Genomic DNA, 27,329 nt, shown 5'->3' on the forward strand with positions numbered 1-27,329 from the left:
GAGATTGAGTAGATTGGGCCTGTCCTCTCTGGGGTTTAGAAGAATGAGAGGTGATCTCATTGAAACGTATAAGATTCTGAGGGGGATTGACAGGGTAGATGCTGAGAGGCTGTCTCCCCCTGGCTGGAGAGTCTAGAACCAGGGGTCACAGTCTCAGGATAAGGGGTCGGCCATTTAGGACTGAGATGAGGAGGAATTTCTTCACTGAGGGCGGTGAATCTTTGGAATTCTCTGCCCCAGAGGGCTGTGGAGGCTCAGTCCTTGAGTATATTCAAGGCTGAGATCGATAGATTTTTGGACTCTAGGGGAATCGAGGGATATGGGGATCGGGCGGGAAAGTGGAGTTGAGGTCGATGATCAGCCGTGATCTTATTGAACGATAGAACAGGCTCGTGGGGCCGAATGGCCGACTCCTGTTTCTTATGTTCTTAAGTTAATACCCGCCGTAAAGTTGTACGTTCTGTCTTCAGTTTTACGCAGTCCCATTATGAATTCCCACGTACATATTTAGAACGGCAAGCTGCCTACGCACACTTGGGATATAGAGAGAAAATGCTGGAAATACTCAGCAGGGCAGGCAGCATCTGGGGAGAGGAACTGGCCCAACGTGTCAGGTCGATGACCTTTCGTCAGAACGGGAAAAAGTTACAGATGCAACAAGTTTTAAGCAAGGACAGGGGCAGGGATAGGGAGGAGGAAAGTACAAAAGGGGAGGTCTGCGATAGGGTGGAAGGCAGGGCAAATAAAGAAACAAAAGATGGGTCTAGAGGAGGTGTAAATGGGAATCATCAACAGCTGCCATCTGTTGTTTCTGGTCTCCGTATACCTTGGGTTAGACCACACTTGGAGCACCGTGCACAGTTCTGGTCTCCATATACCTTGGGTTAGACCACACTTGGAGCACCGTGCACAGTTATGGTCTCCATATACCTTGGTTAGACCACACTTGGAGCACTGTGCACAGTTCTGGTCTCCGTATACCTTGGTTAGACCACACTTGGAGCACTGTGCACAGTTCTGGTCTCTGTATACCTTGGTTAGACTACACTTGGAGCACTGTGCACAGTTCTGGTCTCCATATACCTTGGTTAGACCACACTTGGAGCACTGTGCACAGTTCTGGTCTCCGTATACCTTGGTTAGACCACACTTGGAGCACCGTGCACAGTTCTGGTCTCCATATACCTTGGTTAGACCACACTTGGAGCACCGTGCACAGTTATGGTCTCCATATACCTTGGTTAGACCACACTTGGAGCACCGTGCACAGTTCTGGTCTCCATATTGCAAAAGGATATAGAGGCACTGGGGAAGGTGCAAAAAAAATACCAGAACTGAGAGGTTTATAACTATCAGGAAAGACTGAACGAGCTTGGGGGAAGGCCGAGGGGTGACCTGATAGAAGTCTTTAAAATTTTGAAGGGGTTTCGATAGGGTAGACGTAGAGAAGATGTTTCCACTTGTGGGGGAGACCAGAACTAGGGGCCATCAATATAAGACAGTCACTAATAAATCCAATGGGGAATTCAGGAGAAACTTCTTTACCCAGAGAGTGGTGAGAATGTGGAACTCGCTACCACAGGGAGTGGTTGAGGCGAATAGTATAGATGCATTTAAGGGGAAGCTGGATAAACACACGAGGGAGAAAGGAATAGAAGGATATGGCGATAGGGTGAGATGGAGTAGGGGTGGGAGGAGGCTCGTGTGGAGCACAAACCCTGGCACGGACACGTTGGGGCCAAATGGCCTGTTTCTGTGCTGTGAGATGCTAAGCGATGTTAAGTATTAACACACTGAGCCAGCGATTTACGAGCCAACCACGCGACCGCTCGACAAATATCTAAGCGCACAGCCCGTTTGACCAGCGGCGAGTTCACCGTTTCTCCACTCACAGTTGTTGGTGTCGTTGGCCACGGCGATGATGCCCATCGGCTGCTGCGGGATGTCGGCGCGCAGGACCCGCAGGTCCCCTCCGGTGTACTTGTCGGCCCGCAGCACCGCCCGGCGCACCCAGTCCGTCCAAAATATGTAATCGCCGTAAACGGCAAGCCCGAAGGAATGGACCGGCTCCGACTTCAGGATCACCTGAGGGGGTTGGAGGCAAGCATGGTGAAGCTTAAAATGTGAGAAGACAAAATATCATTTATATAAAAAATAAATTCACATTTATAGTGTCTTTCACAATCTCAGGACGTCCCAAAGCACTTCACAGCCAATGAAGTACTTTTTTTTTTAAAGTGTAGTCACTGTTGTAATGTAGGAAACACGGCAGCCAGTTTGCACACAGCAAGCTCCCACAAACAGCAATGTGATAAATGACCAGATCATCTGTTTTTTTATAAAGTGATGTTGGTTGAGGGATAAATATTGGCCCCAGGACACCGGGGAGAACTCCCCCCCCCTGCTCTTCTTCAAAATAGTGGCCGTGGGATCTTTTACATCCACCCGAGAGGTTTAACCAAGGTATATGGAAACTGGAACTGTGCACAGTGCTCCCAGCGTGGTCTAACGAGAACAGTGCACGGAGAGCACTGTAAACAGTTCTGGTCTCCATATACCTTGGTTAGACCACACTTGGAGCACTGTGCACAGTTCTGGTCTCCGTATACCTTGGTTAGACCGCACTGGGAGCACTGTGCACAGTTCTGGTCTCCATATACCTTGGTTAGACCACACTGGGAGCACTGTGCACAGTTCTGGTCTCCGTATACCTTGGTTAGACCACACTTGGAGCACCATGCACAGCTCTGGTCTCTGTATACCTTGGTTATACCACACTTGGAGCACTGTGCACAGTTCTGGTCTCCATATACCTTGGTTAGACCACACTTGGAGCACCGTGCACAGTTCTGGTCTCCATATACCTTGGTTAGACCACACTTGGAGCACTGTGCACAGTTCTGGTCTCCGTATACCTTGGTTAGACCACACTTGGAGCACCATGCACAGCTCTGGTCTCTGTATACCTTGGTTATACCACACTTGGAGCACTGTGCACAGTTCTGGTCTCCATATACCTTGGTTAGACCACACTTGGAGCACTGCGCACAGTTCTGGTCTCCGTATACCTTGGTTAGACCACACTTGGAGCACCGTGCACAGTTCTGGTCTCCATATACCTTGGTTAGACCACACTTGGAGCACTGTGCACAGTTCTGGTCTCCGTATACCTTGGTTAGACCACACTTGGAGCACCATGCACAGCTCTGGTCTCTGTATACCTTGGTTATACCACACTTGGAGCACTGTGCACAGTTCTGGTCTCCATATACCTTGGTTAGACCACACTGGGAGCACTGTGCACAGTTCTGGTCTCCATATTATAAAAAGGATATAGAGGTACTGGAGAGGGTGATTAAACAGGCTGAAGGGTAACCTAATAGAGGTCTTTAAAATTATCAAGTGTTTTGATAGAATAGACACAGGGAGAGTGTTTCCACTTGTGGCCTACTCCTGCTCCTATCTTCTATGTTTCTATGATACTGGACGTTGGACCAGGGAACGAGTTCCCGCCCAAGAGACTGGCGCGTTACCTTGGAGCCGGAGCCTGCTCCAACTCTCCCCATCTCCTCCTCCCACCACCCGCCCCCTCCTCCTCTCTGAGGTCGCCGCCAACCCACCCGTCTGTTGGTGCCGTCGTACTCGCATCTCTCGATCTTGTCCAGCGTGGCGTCCGAGAAGTAGAGCTTCTCCGCCTGGTGGTCAATGGCCAGTCCGTTGGGGGTGCGGATATCCGTGCCGATGATGACAAACACGTTGGAGCCGCTCAGGGTGGACCTCATGATGCTAGGGTGCTGCTCATTCCAATTCGTCCAGAACATCAGGCTTAGAAAGAAAGACAAGATTTGCATTTTACATCGGAATTGCATGGAATCTCCTGGCACAGAAACAGGCTCGTGCTGGTGTTTCTGCTCCACACGACCCTCCTCCCACCCCTACTGCATCTCACCCCATCACCATATCCTTCTATTCCTTTCTCCCTCGTGTGTTTATCCAGCTTCCCCCTTAAATGCATCTATACTATTCGCCTCAACCACTCCCTGTGGTAGCGAGTTCCACATTCTCACCACTCTCTGGGTAAAGAAGTTTCTCCTGAATTCCCCATTGGATTTATTAGTGACCATCTTATATTGATGGCCCCTAGTTCTGGTCTCCCCCACCAATGGAAACATCTTCTCCACGTCTACCCTATCGAACCCCTTCATAATTTTAAAGACCTCTATCAGATTGCTCACTCATCCTCCCTCCTGACTCCATCTCACCCCATCAACACATCCTTCTATTCCTTTCAGAAGGCAAATGGTATGTTGGCCTTCGTAGCGAGAGGATTCGAGTACAGGAACAAGGATGTCTTGCTGCAGTTGTACAGGGCCTTGGTGAGACCACACCTTGAGTATTGTGTGCAGTTTTGGTCACCTTATCTGAGGAAGGATGTTCTTGCCATGGAGGGAGTGCAGCGAAGATTCACCAGACTGATACCTGGGATGGCAGGAATGACGTATGAGGAGAGATTGGGTCGATTGGGCTTATATTCGCGGGAGTTTAGAAGAATGAGAGGGGATCGCATTGAAACTTATAAAATTCTGACAGGACTGGACAGACTAGATGCAGGAAGGATGTTCCCGATGGCCGGGGAGTCCAGAACCAGGGGTCACAGTCTAAGGATAAGGGGTAAGCCATTTAGGACTGAGATGAGGAGGAATTTCTTCACCCAGAGAGTGGTGTACCTGTGGAATTCTCTACCACAGAAGGCAGTTGAGGCCAATTCATTAAATATATTCAAGAAGGAGTTGGATATATTTCTTAAGGCTAAAGGGATCAAGGGATATGGGGAGAAAGCAGGGACAGGGTACTGAATTTGGATGATCAGCCATGATCTCATTAAATGGCGGAGCAGGCTCGAGGGGCCGAATGGCCTACTCCTGCTCCTAGCTTCCACATTTCTATGTTTCTCCCTCATGTACTTGTCTAGCTTCCCCTCAAACGCATCCAGGAGTCTCGGGAAGGTTAGGACAATGCAGCCGCTTATTTTGGGAATCAGTTTGTGCCCTCTTAAGATTCACGATTTCCTCTCTTTTGGACTCCTGGTCTCCGGCCTCCTCTCGCCCTCTCAAGTTCAGAGTCCCCCTCTCCTGCATCTCCCCTCTCTCTGGGTCTCAAGGTCTCCTGCTACACTCGGGGGCTCTTCTCACCCTCTGTGCGAGGTGGCAATATGTGTGACAGTCAGCCTACATTAAAATCAAATTCCCTTCTCTTGGGGAGCTGTTGTAACGAGGGAGTCACCTACATCCATTACACCCTCTGGGTAAAGAAGTTTCTCCTGAATTCCCCATTGGATTTCTTGGTGACTATCTTATGTTTATGGCCTCTAGTTCTGGTCTCCCCATCACAAGTGGAAACACCTTCTACACCTCTAGGAGTGTGGTGGAATACTCTCCACTTACCCGGATGAGTGCAGCTCCAACAACACTCAAGAAGCTCGACACCATCTAGGACAAAGCAGCCCGCTTGATCGGCACCCCATCCACCGCCTTAAACTTTCAATCCCTCCCCCACCGGCGCACCGTGGCTGCAGTGTGCACCACCTACAAGATGCACTGCAGCAACTCGCCAAGGCTTCTTCGGCAGCACCTCCCAAACCCGCGACCTCTTCCACCTAGAAGGACAAGGGCAGCAGGCGCATGGGAACACCACCACCTCCAAGTCACACACCATCCAGGCTTAGAAGTATATCAGCCGTTCCTTCATTGTCGCTGGGTCAAAATCCTTGACTCCCTACCTAACAGCACAGTGGGAGCACCTTCACCACATGGGACTGCAGCGTTCAAGGCGGCGGCTCACCACCACCTTCTCGACGATGTGTTCGGCGAGCCGGGCGGAGGAGCGCAGCGCAACGCAACGAGCAGCAACAGCAGATTCACGACACGCTGCAGCACGTCGACCGGCAGCTCCATTTCGGGTAACTCGCAGTCCGGATGGGAGCCGGGCATGGTGGCTAGAGCGGGAGAAGCAGGCCACCACACGTGGAGCCGGCAACAGTGAGGAGGAGGACGGAGCGGCTGAGGGACATCGTGCTCCCACTGCCACGGGAAGCCATTGTATTGACTCTGAACGTGGCACTGTATGTAAAGCTGACGCGTCCCGACGGGGAACAAGCATTCCATTGTACTTGTTACATATGGCAAATAAATCTAATCTGAATCAAGGTGCGACTAGGGGATGGGCAATAAATGCCGGCCTTGCCAGCAAGGCCCACATCCCACAAACAAATAATTAAAAAAAACATCCTATCGAACCCCTTTCATAATTTACAGTAAAACAACAAAGTTTGGGACAATGTAGTCACAAAGTCCCAGCTATCTGCCCACCCGCACTGGTCCAACAACACCACTATTATTATACTGCAATCTGGGTTATACTCCAAGGGTGCGATTATAGAAACATAGAAGATAGGAGCAGGAGTCGGCCATTCGGCCCCTCGAGCCTGCTCCGCCATTCAATGAGATCATGGCTGATCATCCAAATTCAGTACCCTGTCCCTGCCTTCTCCCCATATCCCTTGATCCCTTTAGCCTTAAGAAATATATCCAACTCCTTCTTGAATATATTTAATGAATTGGCCTCAACCGTCTTCTGTGGTAGAGAATTCCACAGGTTCACCACTCTCTGGGTGAAGAAATTCCTCCTCATCTCAGTCCTAAATGGCTTACCCCTTATCCTTAGACTGTGACCCCTGGTTCTGGACTCCCCCGACCATCGGGAACATCCTTCCAGCATCTAGTCTGTCTAGTCCTGTTAGAATTTTAAGTTTCAATGAGATCCCCTCTCATTCTTCTAAATTCCAGCGAGTATAAGCCCAATCGACCCAATCTCTCCTTATACGTCATTCCTGCCATCCCAGGTATCAGTCTGGTGAATCTTCGCTGCACTCCCTCCATGGCAAGAACATCCTTCCTCAAATAGGGCGACCAAAACTGCACACAGTACTCAAGGTGTGGTCTGACCAAGGCCCTGTACAACTGCAGCAAGACATCCTTGTTCCTGTACGCGAATCCTCTCGCTATGAAGGCCAACATACCACTTGCCTTCTTAACCGCCTGCTGCACCTGCATGCTTACCTTCAGCGACTGGTGCACAAGGACACCCAGGTCTCGTTGCACTTCCCCTTCTCCCAATCTATTGCCGTTCAGATAATAATCTGCCTTCCTGTTTTTGCCACCAAAGTGGATAACCTCGCATTTATCCACATTATATTGCATCTGCCCAATCACCCAACCTGTCCAAATCGTACTGGAGTTTCTCGACATCCTCCTCACAGCACACACGCCCACCCAGCTTTGTGTCGTCTGCAAACTTGGAGATATTACATCTAGTTCCCTCGTCCAGATCATTAATATATATTGTGAATAGCTGGGGCCCCAGCACCGATCCCTGCGATACCCCACTACTCACTGCCTGCCACTCGGAAAAAGACCCGTTCATTCCAACTCTTTGCTTCCTGTCTGCCAACCAGTTCTCTATCCAAGTTACGAGAAGAGATTACACAAGCTAGGTTTGGGTATTCCCTGGCACACAGAAGGTTAAGACGGCGATTTGATTTGAGGTTTTTAGGATTTTAAAAGGAATTGTTAGGGTCAGATAGAGAGAACATTTTTCTGCTGAAGAAGTCTCGGACAAGGGGGTGTAACTTTAAAATCAGAGCCAGGCCGTTCAGGAGGGAAGTTAGGAAACACTTTTTCACACAAAGGGTGGAACACTCTCTCACAAAAAGCAGGTGGTGCTGGAGGCCAATTAATAGATTGAAATTGATGTTAGATAGATTTTTGCCAGACAAGGGTATAAAAGGATACGGAGTAAAGGTGGGTGGATGGGGTTAACATACAGATCAATCATGATCTCATTGAATGGCCTCCTCCTGTTCATAATGTAACAGGCTCGAGGGGCTGAATGGCCTCCTCCTGTTCATAATGTAACAGGCTCGAGGGGGGTTGAATGGCCTCCTCCTGTTCCTAATGCAACAGGCTCGAGGGGGGCTGAATGGCCTCCTCCTGTTCCTAATGTAACAGGCTCGAGGGGCTGAATGGCCTCCTCCTGTTCATAATGTAACAGGCTCGAGGGGGGTTGAATGGCCTCCTCCTGTTCCTAATGTAACAGGCTCGAGGGGGCTGAATGGCCTCCTCCTGTTCCTAATGTAACAGGCTCGAGGGGGCTGAACGTCGCTATTTGTGTTAAAACGCGCCGCCGCTCTTACTTGAGACACTCGTCCAGCACGAACGCCCGTGGGTGATCGTCTCCCGACATGGTGACCACCGTCTCCCGCTCAAACGCCCCCTGGCGGCTCTGGTCTACACTGTGACGAGTGATGGTGGACGTCGTGTAGCTGGTCCAGTACAGCGCATCCCACGCCCGGTGATAGGCCAGGCCCTCAACCGACCCAACATCTGTGGAAAAGAAAATAACTTGCATTTTGTAGACGCCATCCAGGACAAAGCAGCCCCGCTCGATGGGCACCCCACATCCACCACCTTAAACATTCACTCCCTCCGTCCACCGGCGCACCGTGGCTGCAGTGTGTACCATCTACACGACGCACTGCAGCAACTCACCAAGGCTTCTTCGGCAGCACCTCCCAAACCCGCGACCTCTTCCACCTGATGGAGCTGTACAAAACGCTAATACGATAGGAAAATACTGCAGATGCTGGAAATCTTTCAGCATTCCGTAGGGTCCGCTCCCTCCGAGACACCCTGGTCCACTCCTCTATCACCCCCAGCACCCCTTCCCCTTTGCCCGGCACTTTCCCGTGCAAGCGCAGGAGATGCAAAACTTGCCCTTATACCTCCCCCCACTTCCCACTGTCCAGGGCCCCAAACACCCCTTCCAGGTGAAACAGCGATTTACTTGTACTTCTTGCAATCTAGTATACTGTATTCGCTGCTCACGATGCGGTCTCCTCTACATTGGGGAGACCAAACGCAGATTGGGTGACCGCTTTGCGGAACGCCTCCGTTCAGTCCGGAAGGGTGACCCCGAGCTTCCGGTCACCTGTCATTTCAATTCACCGCCCCATTCCCACTCGGACCTCACCGTCCTCGGGCTCTTGCATTGTTCCATGGAAGCTCAGCGTAAGCTCGAGGAACAGCACCTCATCTTCCGATTAGGCACTTTACAGCCTTCAGGACTCAATATCGAGTTCAACAATTTCAGATCATAACCTCAGCCCCCAACATATTTTTATTATTTTTTATCCACACTTTAGATTTGTGCCTTTTCCTTTTTCCTCTCTCTCCTACATGGCAGCTGTCGCTCACTCTGCCAGCGCATTTCACACTTCATCCAGAGCCATCCTTTGTCTCTTTACCTGTCCTATTACCATCTCGTCTCGCCTTGAATATCTCTTAATGTCTCTTCACCTCTCACAGACCTTCCCCTTTTGTTCTTTCATCCCCTCCCCCATTTCCCACCCCCAAACTGGCCTTTTAATCTGCTTCATTTCCTGTGTTTTTTCAGTTCTGAAGAAGGGTTTCGACCTGAAATGTTGACTCGGTTTCTCTCTCCACGGATGTTGCCTGGCCTGCTGAGTTCTTCCAGCGTTTTCTGTTGTTATATTGTACAAAACGCTAGTTAGGCCACAGCTGGAATAGTGTGTGCAGTTCTGGTCACCACACTATAGGAAGGATGTGATTGCATTGGAGAGGGTGCAGAGGAGATTCACCAGGATGTTAGCTGGGCTGGAGCGCTTCAGCTATGAAGAGAGACTGGACAGGCTGGGGTTGTTTTCCTTAGGGCAGAGAAGGCTGAGGGGGGACCTGATTGAGGTGTACAAAATTATGAGGGGCATAGATAGGATAGATAGAAAGGAACTTTTCCCCTGGTCAACAACCAAGGGGGCATAGTTTCAAGGTAAGGGGCAGGAGGTTTAGAGAGGATTTGAGGAAGAACTTTTTCACCCAGAGGGTGGTTGAAGTCTGGAACTCACTGCCTGAAAGGGTGGTAGAGGCAGGAACCCTCACAACATTCAAAAAGCATTTAGAGGAGCACTTGAAACGCCATAGCATACAAGGCTACGCGGACCAAGTGCTGGAAAATGGGATTAGAATAGACAGGGCTTGATGGCCGGCGCAGACACGATGGGCCGAAGGGCCTCTTTCTGTGCTGTATAACTCGATGACACCTAGAAGGACAAGGGCAGCAGGCGCACGGGAACACCACCACCTCCAAGTTACCCTCCAAGTCACCCTCCAAGTCACACACCATCCTGACTTAGAAGTATATCGGCTGTTCCTTCATCGTCGCTGGGTCAAAATCCTGGAACTCCCTCCCTAACAGCGCTGTGGGAGCACCTTCACCACACGGACTGCAGCGGTTCAAGGCGGCGGCTCACCACCACCTTCTCAAGGGGCAATTAGGGATGGGCAATAAATGCCGGTGACGCCCACATTCCATAAATTCGAAAAAAAAGTGACCCAGTTATTATCCAATTCCCTTTTGCAGGCTACTATTGAATCTGCTCCCACCGCCCTGCCAGGCAGCACGTTCCAAATCCTCACCACTCGTCACGTCAAAAAGGTTTCCCCACGTGTCGCCTTTCACCACCTCGCCACGTCCCAAAGCGCTGCACAGCCGCCCAAGTACCTCTTTTGAAGCACAGTCGCTGCCGTGATGTAGGGCAGCGGGGCGGGGCAAGCCAATCTGTAGCACGGCAAGCTCCCACAAACAGCAGCGTGCTAAACGGCGGGATGAACTCGACCCGCGACGGAATGGTAGGAGGGGGGCGCGGAGTTGCACTGCAGGCCGGGGGGGGGGGAAATAGGATTTGTAAACGAGCACGAGAACACAAGATACAGGAGCAGAAGTCGGCCATTCGGCCCCTCGAGCCTGCTCCGCCATTCAACGAGATCGTGGCTGATCATCGACTTCAACTCCACTTTCCCGCCCGATCCCCATATCCCTCGATTCCCCTCGAGTCCAAAAATCGATCGATCTCAGCCTTGAATATACTCAACGACTGAGCCTCCACAGCCCTCTGGGGCAGAGAATTCCAAAGATTCACCGCCCTCTGAGTGAAGAAATTCCTCCTCATCTCAGTCCTAAATGGCCGACCCCTTATCCTGAGACTGTGACCCCTGGTTCTAGACTCTCCAGCCAGGGGGGAAACAGCCTCTCAGCATCTACCCTGTCAATCCCCCTCAGAATCTTGTACGTTTCAATGAGATCACCTCTCATTCTTCTAAACTCCAGAGAGTATCGGCCCATTCTACACAATCTCTCCTCATAGGACAGCCCTCTCATCCCAGGAATCAATCGAGTGAACCTTCGTTGCACCGCCTCCAAGGCAAGTATATCCTTCCTTAGATAAGGAGGCCAAAACTGTGCGCAGTGCTCCAGGTGTGGTCTCACCAAGGCCCTGTATAGTTGCAGCAAGATTTCCTTGCTCTTATACCCCCCCCAACACAGTGTCAGCTGTGGCTCAGTGGGTAGCACACTCGCCTCTGAGGCAGAAGGTTGTGGGTTGAAGTCCCACTCCAGCGATTGAGCACATAAAGCAAGGCTGACACTCCCAGTGCGGTGCTGAGGGAGTGCTGCACTGTCGGAGGCGCCGTCTTTCAGATGACACATTGCTGTTTCTGGGAGCTTGCTGTGCGCAAATCGGCTGCCGCGTTTTCCACATTACAACAGTGACCACATTTCAAAAAAAGTACTTCATTGGCTGTAAAGCGCTTTGAGATGTCCGGTGGTCTTGAAAGGCGCTATATAAATGCAAGTCTTTCTTTCTTCAACACCCTTGCAGGGTCCAAGAGTACAGACGACAACAGAGGTCTGCAAGGGCGAGTGGCGACTATATTCCTAACCAGCCAGACCTTTAATGTAAGATAAACCTTAGATTAAATACTGCAGTTTCATCAATACGAACCATACCACTGCTAAATACACAAGGATCACACCACCACTCAGGTCTGCTTTTATCCCATGGAAGCCCATCTCGTGATTCCGATCCCGGCTACAGCTGACCGAACAGAGCAAACACACATCGCTCTTCCAACCGAGCTGGACTACTGAACTCTCGATTCCCGCACAAGGGCGCAGCTACACTGCCAGGCTCGTATCGACCCACCGCCCGCAATATAAATCCCAGGAGACAGCCGAGGGCACTGAAGTCCCACGGGGCAACGTCCGTTCCTGGTGGGCTACTCACACCGATCGGAGGTCACACAGTGCAGCCTCCACCGAGTCTGCTGCCCCCCGTGTCCTAACTCACACCGAGTCCCGTTCACCCATCACCCCCGCCGTGCTCGCTGAACTACACTGTCTCCCGGTCCGGCAACGCCTAGATTTCAAAATTCTCATCCTCCTCTTCAAATCCCTCCATGGCCTCCTCGCCTCCCCTCCCTATCTCTGTAACCTCCTCCAGCCCCCTACAACCCTCCCTATCTCTGTAACCTCCAGCCCCTACAGCCCTCCCTATCTCTGTAACCTCCAGCCCTCCCTATCTCTGTAACCTCCTCCAGCCCCCTACAACCCTCCCTATCTCTGTAACCTCCAGCCCCTACAGCCCTCCCTATCTCTGTAACCTCCAGCCCTCCCTATCTCTGTAACTTCCTCCAGCCCCTACAACCCTCCCTATCTCTGTAACCTCCTCCAGCCCCCTACAACCCTCCCTATCTCTGTAACCTCCTCCAGCCCCCTACAACCCTCCCTATCTCTGTAACCTCCTCCAGCCCCCTACAACTGTCCCTATCACTGTAACCTCCTCCAGCCCCCTACAACCCTCCCTATCTCTAACTTCCTCCAGCCCCTACAACCCTCCCTATCTCTGCAACCTCCTCCAGCCCCTACAACCCTATCTCTGTAACCTCCTCCAGCCCCCTACAACCCTCCCTATCTCTGTAACCTCCTCTAGCCCCCTACAACCCTCCCCATCTCTGTAACCTCCTCCAGCCCCTACAACCCTCCCCATCTCTGTAACCTCCTCCAGCCCACTACAACCCTCCCTATCTCTGTAACCTCCTCCAGCCCCTACAACCCTCCCCATCTCTGTAACCTCCTCCAGCCCCCTACAACCCTCCCTATCTCTGTAACCTCCTCCAGCCCCTACAACCCTCCCTATCTCTGTAACCTCCTCCAGCCCCCTACAACCCTCCCTCTCTCTGTAACCTCCTCCAGCCCCCTACAACCCTCCCTATCTCTAACCTCCTCCAGCCCCTACAACCCTTCCCATCTCTGTAACCTCCTCCAGCCCCCTACAACCCTCCCCCCTCTCTGTAACCTCCTCCAGCCCCTACAACTCTCCGAGATCTCTGCGCTCCTCCATATCTGGCCTCTTGCGCACCCCACCTCCGATTTCCATCGCTCCACCATGGGCGGCCGTGCCTTCAGCTGCCTGGGCCCTAAGCTCTGGAATTCCCTCCCTAAACCTCTCCGCCTCTCTCTCTCCCCTCCTTTAAGACGCTCCTTAAAACCTCCCTCTTTGACCAAGCTTTTGGTCACCTGTCCTAATATCTCCCGATGTGGCTCGGCGTCAAATTTGTTGTCTTTTCATCGCTCCGGTGAATTGCTTTGGGACGTATGATGTGCAGGCCATTTATGGGATCTTGCTGTGCGCAGATAGGCAGCCTTCCATTACAACGGTGCCGACACCAAGTATTCTCTACGAGGAAAGACAGCATATAAACAAAGAACTTACATTTCTCCAGCGCCTTTCACCACCTCAGGACGTCTCAAGGCGTTTCACAGTCAATGAAGAAGTGTGGTCACTGTTGTAATGTAGGAATTGCGGCAGCCAATTTGCGCACAGCAAGCTCCCACAAACAGCAATGTGATAAATGACCAGATCATCTATTTTTAGTGATGTTGGTTGAGGGATAAATATTGGCCCCAGGACACCGGGGAGAACTCCCCCCTGCTCTTCTTTGAAATAGTGGACTCGGGATCTTTTACGTCCTCAGTACCGCCCCTCCGACAGTGCGGCGCTCCCTCAGTACTGTCCCTCCGACAGTGCGGCGCTCCCTCAGTACTGTCCCTCCGACAGTGTGGCGCTCCCTCAGTACTGACCCTCCGACAGAGGGCAAACGTGACCTTGTTTTAACGTCTCATCCGAAAGGCGGCACTCGTTCAACACCGCAGTGGAGCGTCAGGCTAGATTTCGTGCTCATGTCTCCAGGTTGGGGGTGAGAGGCGAGCATGCTACCAGTGAACCAAGGCCGACACCTCCTAACCAGGCTTCATGACTGACGTAAGAAAGCTACTAGGCACTTGGTCTAAGCGTTAAACAAAGCTTTAATCAACTGTTTTACAACATGGAGGTCTAGTTGTGTCCTTCACTAGTTCCTGTTAAGAATGTCCTGCGCAAGCTGGGCCCGTGCCCGAGTATTTATACTCTCCCTGGACAGCGCCACCCGCAGGCCGCTCAGTATTATTTCATAAGTCTTGCTTTCATGAATGACTGATTCATGTCACTGGCTAACTGTCTAAATGGGGTAGAGGAACAGAGAGGGTCACTAAAAGTAGCGACGTTGGTTGATAAGGACATTAAAAAAGCAAACCAAGCACTAGGGTGAGTTTCTAGAGGGATACAACTGAAAAGCAGAGAAATTATGTTAAACCTGTGTTGAACTTTGGTTAGACCACACATTGGAGTACTCCTGTTCCTATATTAGGACAGGTGACCAAACGCTTGGTCAAAGAGGTCGGTTTTAAGCAGCGTCTTAAAGGAGTGGGGGAGGGAGAGGCGGAGAAGTTTAGGGAGGGAATTCCAGAGGCTGAAGGCACGGCCGCCAATGGTGGAGCGATGGAAATCAGGGGGATGCGCAAGAGGCCAGAATTGGAGGAGCGCAGAGATCCCGGAAGGTTGTTGGGGGCTGGAGGAGGTTACAGAGATAGGGAGGGGTTGTAGGGGCTGGAGGAGGTTACAGAGATAGGGAGGGTTGTAGGGGGCTGGAGGAGGTTACAGAGATAGGGAGGGTTGTAGGGGGCTGGAGGAGGTTACAGAGATAGGGAGGGTTGTAGGGGGCTGGAGGAGGTTACAGAGATAGGGAGGGTTGTAGGAGCTGGAGGAGGTTACAGAGATAGGGAGGGTAGTAGGGGGCTGGAGGAGGTTACAGAGATAGGGAGGGGGGTTGGAGGAGGTTAGAGAGATAGGGAGGGTTGTAGGGGGCTGGAGGAGGTTACAGAGATAGGGAGGGTTGTAGGGGGCTGGAGGAGGTTACAGAGATAGGGAGGGGGTTGGAGGAGGTTAGAGAGATAGGGAGGGGGCTGGAGGAGGTTACAGAGATAGGGAGGGTTGTAGGGGGCTGGAGGAGGTTACAGAGATAGGGAGGGGGTTGGAGGAGGTTACAGAGATAGGGAGGGTTGTAGGGGGCTGGAGGAGGTTACAGAGATAGGGAGGGTTGTAGGAGCTGGAGGAGGTTACAGAGATAGGGAGGGGGTTGGAGGAGGTTACAGAGATAGGGAGGGTTGTAGGGGGCTGGAGGAGGTTACAGAGATAGGGAGGGTAATAGGGGGCTGGAGGAGGTTACAGAGATAGGGAGGGTAGTAGGGGGCTGGAGGAGGTTACAGAGATAGGGAGGGTAGTAGGGGGCTGGAGGAGGTTACAGAGATAGGGAGGGGGTTGGAGGAGGTTACAGAGATAGGGAGAGCACTGCGAGGAGGCCACGGAGGGATTTGAAAACAAGCTCTAGGCCTCTCGTGGTTTTGAAGATGTCACAGGGTTCAGCAGGGTCTCCTCGAGCCTCTTCAGCATGGAAAAATTAATGAATAGCAAACACTAAATATGAGATCATAAAATGTCAATCATTGCCATGGTACCTGCCGCGTATTAGCGCAGAAGATCTTATCTGTCACCCTGCATCCCGGCCACTCAGCTGCCTGTGCGGGTGAATAAAAGCAACCTGGCTGCCTGCTTTGAGCTGGCGTCCTATCAACCAGCTCGAGCGCTCCCGGTATTCTGCATAGGACCGAGAACCAAACGTGGCGATAAGAAAGCACCGCCCGGATACCATGCTGCCTTCAGGAGTCCGGCTCAACACCGGCAAGCGGATGCCACGACTGATCGCTCAACCCGTCGGCTGAGAGCCCGCCCCCACTACCCCGGTGATCCAGAATCCCCCTTCGCTCTCCTCTCCCAAGTCTCGGGCGTCAAGAGACCGGTCCGGGATCCCCGCGAGTCTCGCCATGGAGGGGCTCAACGAGACGGTGGCTGCGTCCTACGGCTCCGCTCCGGCCAACGGCACGGGACCCGCCCGGTGGCTCGCTGCCAGTCGGGTGGCGGTGCCCCTGCTGGACACTGCGGTGCTGGCAGCTGGGCTGGTGGGCCACGCGCTGGTGACCCTCATCCTGCTGCGGAGCAAGCGGCACATCAACGGGACCAGCCTCCTCCTGCTGAACCTGACGGTGGCGGACCTGCTCCAGCTGGCCTGCCTGCCCTTCACCACTGCCTCCATCGCCTGGGCCAGGTGGACCTTCGGCTCCTTCCTCTGCAAGCTGGTAAGCTTCACCGGCACAGCCTGCTCCTCTGCCAGCGTCTTCACCCTCGTCGCCCTCTCGGTCAACCGTTACGTCACCGTGGCGCAGTCGCCCGGTGTCTGGCGCCCCCGCCGCGGCTGCCACTTCGCCCTGACGCTGCTGGCGGTGTGGGCACCGGCGCTCGGTCTGGCTGTGCCGCAGTTCATCTACCGCGACCTGCAGCTGGAGTCCATGTACTGCTTCGCCTTCCTGGCGGAGCTCGGCATCACCGTCTACAGCGTCGTCCTCTTCCTCACCGGCTTCGCGGCACCGCTGCTGCTGGTCACCGCCATGTACTCCAAGATACTCTGCTACATCCAGCACCGGACGGTCGTGTCGGCTCCGGCCGGTCATCTCGAGCGCTACAACGCGCAGGTCACCAAGATGACGGTGGCCCTGGTGCTGTCCTTCACGCTCTGCTGGCTGCCCTCGTACGCCCTCATGTTCCAGCTGGCAACCGACGGCGGCGGTGGCTCGCGGTGGCTGCAGGGCCCGTTCCCCGTCTTCGCCAGGCTCCTGGCCTCCTGCTCCACCGTGGCCAACCCGCTCATTTACGCCTACTTCTCCAAGCAGTTCCGGAGCGACCTGCGCCGCCTCGCCAGCGCACCGTGCCGCGGGAAATCCAGACGCAACAGGGTCAAGCCGATGGTGCAGGGGGCAGGGATCACGCTCCAGGGCGGCTTGCAGACGTGAAGCTCCGCCGACCCCCGCAACTAACCATCATCAACCAACGAACTCACTCGCATTTCTCCAGCGCCTTTCACAAACTCAGGACGGCCCAACGCACTTCACAGCCAATGAAGTACTTTTTTTTTGAAGTGTGGTCGCTGTTGTAATGTAGGAAACGCGGCAGCCAATTTGCACACAGCAAGCTCCCACAGACAGCAATGTGATAAATGACCGGATCATCTGTTTTAGTGATGTTGGGCGAATGATAAATAAATATCGGTAACAAGAGGACACAGATTTAAAGTGATTGGCAAAACAACAACAACTTGGATTTATATAGTGCCTTTAACACAGTAAAACGTCCCAAGGTGCTGCACAGCACTATTTTAAGACCAAAAATTTGACACCGAGCCACATAAGGATAAATTAGGAACATGCGACCAAAAGCTTGGTCAAAGAGGGAGGTTTTAAGCCGCGTCTTAAAGGAGGAGAGAGAGAGAGAGAGAGAGAGAGGCGGAGAGGTTTAGGGAGGGAATTCCAGAGCTCAGGGCCCAGGCGGCTGAAGGCACGGCCGCCAATGGTGGAGCGATTATAATTAGGGATACTCAAGAGGGCAGAATTGGAGCAGCGCAGATATCTCGGGGGGGGCTGAGGGGCTGGAGGAGATGACAGAGATAGCGAGGGTTGTAGGGGGCTGGAGGAGGTTACAGAGATAGGGAGGGTTGTAGGAGGTTACAGAGATAGGGAGGGTTGTAGGGGCTGGAGGAGGTTACAGAGTTAGGGAGGGTTGTAGGGGCTGGAGGAGGTTACAGAGATAGGGAGGGTTGTAGGGGGCTGGAGGAGGTTACAGAGATAGGGAGGGTTGTAGGAGGTTACAGAGATAGGGAGGGTTGTAGGGGGCTGGAGGAGGTTACAGAGATAGGGAGGGTTGTAGGGGCTGGAGGAGGTTACAGAGATAGGGAGGGTTGTAGGGGGCTGGAGGAGGTTACAGAGATAGGGAGGGTTGTAGGGGGCTGGAGGAGGTTAGAGAGATAGGGAGGGTTGTCGGGGGCTGGAGGAGGTTACAGAGATAGGGAGGGTTGTAGGGGGCTGGAGGAGGTTACAGAGATAGGGAGGGTTGTGGGGGCTGGAGAAGGTTACAGAGATAGGGAGGGTTGTAGGGGGCTGGAGGAGGTTACAGAGATAGGGAGGGTTGTAGGGGGCTGGAGGAGGTTACAGAGATAGGGAGGGTTGTGGGGGCTGGAGAAGGTTACAGAGATAGGGAGGGTTGTAGGGGGCTGGAGGAGGTTACAGAGATAGGGAGGGTTGTAGGGGGCTGGAGGAGGTTACAGAGATAGGGAGGGTTGTAGGGGCTGGAGGAGGTTACAGAGATAGGGAGGGTTGTCGGGGGCTGGAGGAGGTTACAGAGATAGGGAGGGTTGTAGGGGCTGGAGGAGGTTACAGAGATAGGGAGGGTTGTCGGGGACTGGAGGAGGTTACAGAGATAGGGAGGGTTGTAGGGGCTGGAGGAGGTTACAGAGATAGGGAGGGTTGTCGGGGCTGGAGGAGGTTACAGAGATAGGGAGGGTTGTCGGGGCTGGAGGAGGTTACAGAGATAGGGAGGGTTGTCGGGGCTGGAGGAGGTTACAGAGATAGGGAGGGTTGAAGGGGCTGGAGGAGGTTACAGAAATAGGGAGGGGACGAGGAGGCCACGGAGTGATTTGAAAACAAGTATGAGAATTTTGAAATCAAGGCGCTGCTTAACCGGGAGCCAGAGGGGGAGAGAGGAGGAGAATGTGTTTTTTAACGCAGCGAGTTGTTGTGATCTGGAACGCGCTGCCTGAAAGGGCGGTGGGAGCAGATTCAATCGTAACTTTCAAAAGGGGAAACTGGATAAACACTTGAAGGGGAGAAATTCACAGGGCTACGGGGGAAAGAGCAGGGGGAGAGAGAGAATGGGGACTAATTGGAGAGTTCGTTCAAAGAGCCGGCACAGGCACGATGGGCCGAATAGCCACCTCCTGCACTGCATAGAAAGACCAAGTCTGTCTGGCTGAAAATAGCGTTGGCCGCAACAGATCATATTCGGGCTGCAGCAGTGATGCAAGTTTAAACCTCAGCTGCGAAGAGCCATTTGAAGATCACCGTCCTCCCACAGGGCAAGCACTGTTTTTTTGCATGGGCCTGTGCGCGTAGCGACTGCGTGCGCATCTGTGCGCGTGCGTCCGTGCGCAGGAACTGGCAGTACCAGCGTGGGGCTCTCGAGTGCCTCCCGTTTCCAGTCACCATCGCTGTTTTTTTTAAATAAGTCTCAGCTATCAAATCAAACAAGACCGGCCAGCCTTGGACGGATTAGTTTTGAAGGGGCTGGCTCTTGTTCAACCCCTGTGTGATCTCGCACACTGCCGCTGGCCAGAACCTTAGCCACTGGCTTTCAACACTACCTCAATACAACTGGCAGAGAGTGGCGGACGTGAAGGAGGAGGACTGGGTGGGGGGCGGGTAAAACAGACTTTTCTCTGGGATTCAGGGAGAGAGAGATTGAGATCTACGTAACTGCTGGTAAGCAGAAACTTAAAACAGACTGTGCGTTGGCCTCTCTGTTGATTCTCCAGCACCCTTTCCACACCTCAGGACGTCCCAAAGCGCTTCACAGCCAATTAAGTACTGTTGTTATGAGGCAGCGGCCATTTTGCGCACAGCAAGCTCCCACAAACAGCGATGTGATGAATGAGCGGATCATCTGTTTACAGTGATGTTGGTTGAGGGATAAATATTGATCCCAGGACACCGGGGAGAACTCCCCCCTGCTCTTCTTCGAAATAGTGCCACTGGGATCTTTTATACGTCCACCTGAGAGAGCATCTGAAAAACGGCACCTCCGACAGTGCGGCACTCCCTCAGTACTGCCCCTCCGACAGTGCCGCGCTCCCTCAGTACTGCCCCTCCGACAGTGCCGCGCTCCCTCAGTACTGCCCCTCCGACAGTGCCGCGCTCCCTCAGTACTGCCCCTCCGACAGTGCGGCGCTCCCTCAGTACTGCCCCTCCGACAGTGCGGCGCTCCCTCAGCACTGCCCCTCCAACAGTGCGGCGCTCCCTCAGTACTGCCCCTCCGACAGTGCGGCGCTCCCTCAGCACTGCCCCTCCGACAGTGCGGCGCTCCCTCAGTACTGCCCCTCCCACGGTGCGGCGCTCCCTCAGTACCGCCCCTCCCACAGTGCGGCGCTCCCTCAGTACCGCCCCTCCCACAGTGCGGCGCTCCCTCAGTACTGCCCCTCCGACAGTGCGGCGCTCCCTCAGCACTGGCACTGGGAGAGTCGACCTAGTTTTGGTGCTTAAGTCTCGCTGATTACATTCTGGCCAGCTGAGGCAAAACTTACACCCTGCAGAAATATCGTGTACAGAAAAAAAAAAAATCCAATCGGAGTAAGGAGCACAAATTGAAAAAATAAATAGCACTAAACATTACGAGACAACTTAACAACAAAAGCAATCTTCATTATCTCCCCCGGCAGTCCCAGAACATTGTGCAATTCAGTCTAAGTGTGGACCACGGTCATTTTATAACCTATGGATTTTCCTTTTCTGAAGTCTGAACGATGGGGAGATTATACGATCAGATCATGAGCTCATCCAAATCTCCTGCTGCCTGTATCCTAACTGGCACCGAGTCCCGTTCACCCATTGTCCCCCGCTGTGCTCGCTGATCTACACTGGCTCCCAGTCCGGCAACGCCTCGAATTTAAAATTCTTATCCTTTTGTGCAAATCCCTCCATGGCCTCCTCGCCCCATCCCTTCCCTATCTCTGTAACCTCCTCCAGCCCCTACAACCCTCCCTATCTCTGTAACCTCCTCCAGCCCCCGACAACCCTCCCTATCTCTGTAACCTCCTCCAGCCCCTACAACCCTCCCTATCTCTGTAACCTCCTCCAGCCCCCGACAACCCTCCCTATCTCTGTAACCTCCTCCAGACCCTACAACCCTCCCTATCTCTGTAACCTCCTCCAGCCCCTACAACCCTCCCTATCTCTGTAACCTCCTCCAGCCCCCGACAACCCTCCCTATCTCTGTAACCTCCTCCAGCCCCTACAACCCTCCCTATCTCTGTAACCTCCTCCAGCCCCCGACAACCCTCCCTATCTCTGTAACCTCCTCCAGCCCCTACAATCCTCCCCATCTCTGTAACCTCCTCCAGCCCCCTACAACCCTCCCTATCTCTGTAACCTCCTCCAGCCCCCTACAACCCTCCCTATCTCTGTAACCTCCTCCAGCCTCCTACAACCCTCCCTGTCTCTGTAACCTCCTCCAGCCCCCTACAACCCTCCCTATCTCTGTAACCTCCTCCATCCCCCTACAACCCTCCCTATCTCTGTAACCTCCTCCAGCCCCCTACAACCCTCCCTATCTCTGTAACCTCCTCCAGCCCCTACAACCCTCCCTATCTCTGTAACCTCCTCCAGCCCCCTACAACCCTCCCTACTTCTGTAACCTCCTCCAGCCCCTACACCCCTCCCTATCTCTGTAACCTCCTCCAGCCCCGACACCCCTCCCTATCTCTGTAACCTCCTGCAGCCCCCAACAACCCTCCGAGATCTCCGCGCTCCTCCAATTGCGGTCTCTTGCCCATCCCCGATTTCCATCACTCCACCATTGGCAGCCGTGCCTTCATCCGCCTGGGCCCCAAGCTCTGGAATTCCCTCCCTAAACTTCTCCACCTCTCTCCTCCTTTGGCCCTCCCACATCAGTGGGCTGGTAGTCGAAGGGCCAGACATTCATAAAACTCAGTTCACATGACGCAAGATCCCAAGCTGGATGGGGCATGGGGGCGGAGGGACAGTCAGTCATTGAACAAGGAGGAAGGGGGAGGTGGGTGGGAAAAGAGAGAGACAGAGCGCGCGAGAGAGACAGAGAGAGACCGAGAGAGAGAGAGAGACCGAGACCGAGAGAGAGACCGAGACCGAGAGAGAGACCGAGAGAGAGAGACCGAGACCGAGAGAGAGAGACCGAGAGAGAGAGACCGAGAGAGAGAGAGACCCCGAGAGAGAGAGACCGAGAGAGAGAGAGAGACCGAGAGAGAGAGAGAGAGAGACCGAGAGAGAGAGAGACCGAGAGAGAGAGAGAGAGAGACCGAGAGACAGAGAGACCGAGAGAGAGAGAGACCGAGACCGAGAGAGAGAGACCGAGAGAGAGAGAGACCGAGAGAGAGACCGAGAGAGAGAGAGAGACCGAGACCGAGAGAGAGAGACCGAGAGAGAGAGAGAGACCGAGAGAGAGAGAGAGACCGAGAGAGAGAGAGAGACCGAGAGAGAGAGATATTTACCAGCAGCCGCCCATCGATGGAAACTTCCCATTACAATTAGCCGCTACCTGACCTCATGGCGTACACATTTAGACATCTCCCAGAGCGAGTTAGCGGGACAGTGGTCTTGAAGGCGCACACGTGCTCATACACACTCCGCACGCGCTCACATGGGGATTTACGAGCTGCCGCCCACCTATGGAAACTTGGTCTCTAACTGGAGTTACGGGAACAGAGGTCTTAAAAAGAGACAGGCCAGGTTCAAGACACGCGCGTGCTCACACACACACCACAAGGGCAAAGAACTTACTTTCCACAATGGTCTTCCTGCCTGACCCGTCGTCGCTGATCTGCTGGATGTTCCCGAAATGGATGTCGCTGAAGAAGATCCTGTTGCCCCCCTTGGCGCCATGGCCGTAGTCGAAGGCGAGCGCGATGACGTTCTTCATGTACTCGGGGTCCTCGAAGGGCTTGATCGGCGAGTTGAGGTTGTTCTCGTCCGACAGGTGGATGCTCTTCAGGATAGTCCGCTCCGAGTACAGCAGGTAGCCGTCGTAGTCGCGGCAGCTCACCCCGTCCTCCGACAGCATCCCGTGGGCACAGGCGCAGGTCCGCTGGGCGTTGCCGCGGTACAGGCACAGCTGCTGGCAGCCTCCGTTGTTGTGGGCGCAGACGTTGGTACCTGCGGAGGGAGGGAGGGTAACAAGGTGCCGTCAACGCCACTCTGACGCACGCGCGCAGCTTTCCCCGCCGAGCGCTGCGGTCGAGCCGCTCGCGAGACAGGCCGGGAACCTGGACCGGCAATCGGCTACAACACCGGGACCCCCACCCATCATGCAAGTCTCTTCCCCGCGCCCCCCCCCCAGGACTGGCTTCCTTCTGTGCTTCATCGTTCTACGATTAATCAGCGTCAGCCCGGGCACCAGAAAGTCAACACTCACCCTTCTGCCTCTCTCTATTGAAGACTTTGATGTCTTTAAGCTGTACGCCGATTCCAGTTCTCAAGGAGATGGAGTCCGTGGCATTATCCTTCTGTCCTCTTTTGATGGAGCCGTTTGCATGGGTCCTGTACCAATAGAGGAATAAAAGGTATTTGGAAATTAATGGTCTGGTTTGGTGGCTTTAACACCCCCTGTAAATACTGACGCACTCCCGGGGACCCCCTGTAAATACTGACACACTGCCGGGAACCCCCTGTAAATACTGACACACTCCCGGGGACCCCCTGTAAATACTGACGAACTCCCGGGGACCCCCTGTAAATACTGACACACTCCCGGGGACCCCCTGTAAAGACTGACACACTCCCGGGGACCCCCTGTAAATACTGAAACACTCCCGGGGACCCCCTGTAAATACTGACCCACTCCCGGGGACCCCCTGTAAATACTGACACACTCCCGGGGACCCCCCTGTAAATACTGACACACTTCCGGGGACCCCCTGTAAATACTGACCCACTCCCTGGGGACCCCCTGTAAATACTGACACACTCCCGGGGACCCCCTGTAAATGCTGACACACTCCCGGGGACCCCCTGTAAATACTGACACACTCCCGGGGACCCCCTGTAAATACTGACACACTCCCTGAGACCCCCTGTAAATACTGACACTCCTGGGGACCCCCCTGTATATACTGACACACTCCCGGGGACCCCCTGTAAATGCTGACACACTCCCAGAGACCCCCTGTAAATACTGACACTCCCGGGGACCCCCCTGTATATACTGACACACTCCCGGGGACCCCCCTGTATATACTGACACACTCCCGGGGACCCCCTGTAAATACTGACACACTCCCGGGGACCCCCTGTAAATACTGACACACTCCCAGGGACCCCCTGTAAATACTGACACACTCCTGGGGACCCCCCTGTATATACTGACACACTCCTGGGGCCCCCCTGTAAATACCGACACACTCCCGGGGATCCCACTGTAAATACAGACACACTCCCGGGGACACCCTGTAAATACTGACACACGTCTGGGCACCCCCCTGTATATACTTACACACTCCCGGGGACCCCCCTGTATATACCGACACACTCCCGGGGATCCCACTGTAAATACAGACACACTCCCGAGGATCCCACTGTAAATACTGACACACTCCCGGGGATCCCACTGTAAATACTGACACACTCCCGGGGATCCCACTGTAAATACTGACACACTCCCGGGGAACCCCTGTAAATACTGACACACTCCCGGGGATTCCCTGTAAATACTGACACACTCCCGGGGACCCCCTGTAAATACTGACACACTCCCGGGGACCCCCTGTAAATACTGACGAACTTCCGGGGACCTCCTGTAAATACTGACACACTCCCGGGGACCCCCTGTAAATACTGACACACTCCCGGGGACCCCCTGTAAATACTGACACACTCCCGGGGACCTCCTGTAAATACTGACACACTCCCGGGGACCCCCTGTAAATACTGACACACTCCCGGGGACCTCCTGTAAATACTGACACACTCCCGGGGACCCCCTGTAAATACTGACACTCCCGGGGACCCCCTGTAAATACTGACACACTCCCGGGGGACCCCCCTGTAAATACTGACACACTCCCGGGGACCCCCTGTAAATACTGACACACTCCCTGAGACCCCCTGTAAATACTGACACTCCTGGGGACCCCCCTGTATATACTGACACACTCCCGGGGACCCCCTGTAAATGCTGACACACTCCCGGGGACCCCCTGTAAATACTGACACACCCCCCGGGACCCCCTGTAAATACTGACACTCCTGGGGACCCCCCTGTATATACTGACACACTCCCGGGGACCCCCCTGTATATACTGACACACTCCCGGGGACCCCCTGTAAATACTGACACACTCCCGGGGACCCCCTGTAAATACTGACACACTCCCAGGGACCCCCTGTAAATACTGACACACTCCTGGGGACCCCCCTGTATATACTGACACACTCCTGGGGGCCCCCCTGTAAATACTGACACACTCCCGGGGATCCCACTGTAAATACAGACACACTCCCGGGGGCGACACTGTAAATACTGACACACTCCCAGGGACACCCTGTAAATACTGACACACTCTTGGGGATCCCCTGTAAATACAGACACACTCCCGGGGATCCCACTGTAAATTCTGACACACTCCCGAGGATCCCACTGTAAATACTGACACACTCCCGGGGATCCCACTGTAAATACGGACACACTCCCGGGGATCCCACTGTAAATACTGACACACTCCCGGGGAACCCCTGTAAATACTGACACATTCCCGGGGATTCCCTGTAAATACTGACACACTCCCGGGGACCCCCTGTAAATACTGACACACTCCCGGGGACCCCCTGTAAATACTGACACACTCCCGGGGACCTCCTGTAAATACTGACACACTCCCGGGGACCCCCTGTAAATACTGACACACTCCCGGGGACCCCCTGTAAATACTGACACACTCCCGGGGACCCCTGTAAATACTGACACACTCCCGGGGACCCCCTGTAAATACTGACGAACTTCCGGGGACCTCCTGTAAATACTGACACACTCCCGGGGACCCCCTGTAAATACTGACACACTCCCGGGGACCCCCTGTAAATACTGACACACTCCCGGGGACCTCCTGTAAATACTGACACACTCCCGGGGACCCCCTGTAAATACTGACACACTCCCGGGGACCTCCTGTAAATACTGACACACTCCCGGGGACCCCCTGTAAATACTGACACACTTCCGGGGACCCCCCTGTAAATACTGACCCACTCCCTGGGGACCCCCTGTAAATACTGACACACTCCCGGGGACCCCCTGTAAATACTGACACACTCCCGGGGACCCCCTGTAAATACTGACACACTCCCGGGGACCCCCTGTAAATACTGACACACTCCCGGGGACCCCCTGTAAATACTGACACACTCCCGGGGACCCCCTGTAAATACTGACACACTCCCGGGGACCCCCTGTAAATACTGACACACCCCCTGTAAATACTGACACACTCCCGGGGACCCCCTGTAAATACTGACACTCCCGGGGACCCCCTGTAAATACTGACACACTCCCGGGGACCCCCCTGTATATACTGACACACTCTTGGGGATCCCCTATAAATACAGACACACTCTTGGGGATCCCACTGTAAATACTGACACACTCCCGAGGATCCCACTGTAAATACTGACACACTCCCGGGGACCCCCTGTAAATACTGACACACGCCTGGGGACCCCCCTGTATATACTGACACACTCTTGGGGATCCCCTGTAAATACTGACACACTCCCGGGGACCCCCTGTAAATACTGACACTCCCGGGGACCCCCTGTAAATACTGACACACTCCCGGGGACCCCCCTGTATATACTGACACACTCTTGGGGATCCCCTGTAAATACAGACACACTCTTGGGGATCCCACTGTAAATACTGACACACTCCCGGGGATCCCACTGTAAATACTGACACACTCCCGGGGACCCCCTGTAAATACTGACACACGCCTGGGGACCCCCCCTGTATATACTGACACACTCCCGGGGATCCCACTGTAAATACAGACACACTCCCGGGGACGACACTGTAAATACTGACACACTCCCAGGGACACCCTGTAAATACAGACACACTCCCGGGGACGACACTGTAAATACTGACACACTCCCCGGGACCCCCTGTAAATACTGACACACTCCCGGGGACCCCCTGTAAATACTGACACACTCCCGGGGACCCCCTGTAAATACTGACACTCCCGGGGACCCCCTGTAAATACTGACACACTCCCGGGGACCCCCCTGTATATACTGACACACTCTTGGGGATCCCCTGTAAATACAGACACACTCTTGGGGATCCCACTGTAAATACTGAC

At 53.9% G+C, this 27,329-nt stretch overlaps 1 protein-coding gene across 1 annotated transcript in view; it reads right to left on the reverse strand.

Annotated features, from left to right (window-relative positions):
* Positions 1–27,329, reverse strand: part of LOC147097166 (prolow-density lipoprotein receptor-related protein 1-like) — a 325,180-nt gene that overhangs the window by 81,235 nt on the left and 216,616 nt on the right. Inside the window, 5 exon segments of the mRNA XM_085972535.1 lie at positions 1,893–2,085; positions 3,621–3,825; positions 8,252–8,441; positions 22,759–23,130; positions 23,390–23,514. Of these exon segments, the coding sequence (XP_085828661.1) occupies positions 1,893–2,085; positions 3,621–3,825; positions 8,252–8,441; positions 22,759–23,130; positions 23,390–23,514 (1,085 nt within the window).

Source organism: Somniosus microcephalus, chromosome 33, assembly GCF_052327205.1.
Source record: "Somniosus microcephalus isolate GS21.2 chromosome 33, FLI_Smic_1.0, whole genome shotgun sequence".
Classification (NCBI taxonomy): Eukaryota; Metazoa; Chordata; class Chondrichthyes; order Squaliformes; family Somniosidae; genus Somniosus; species Somniosus microcephalus.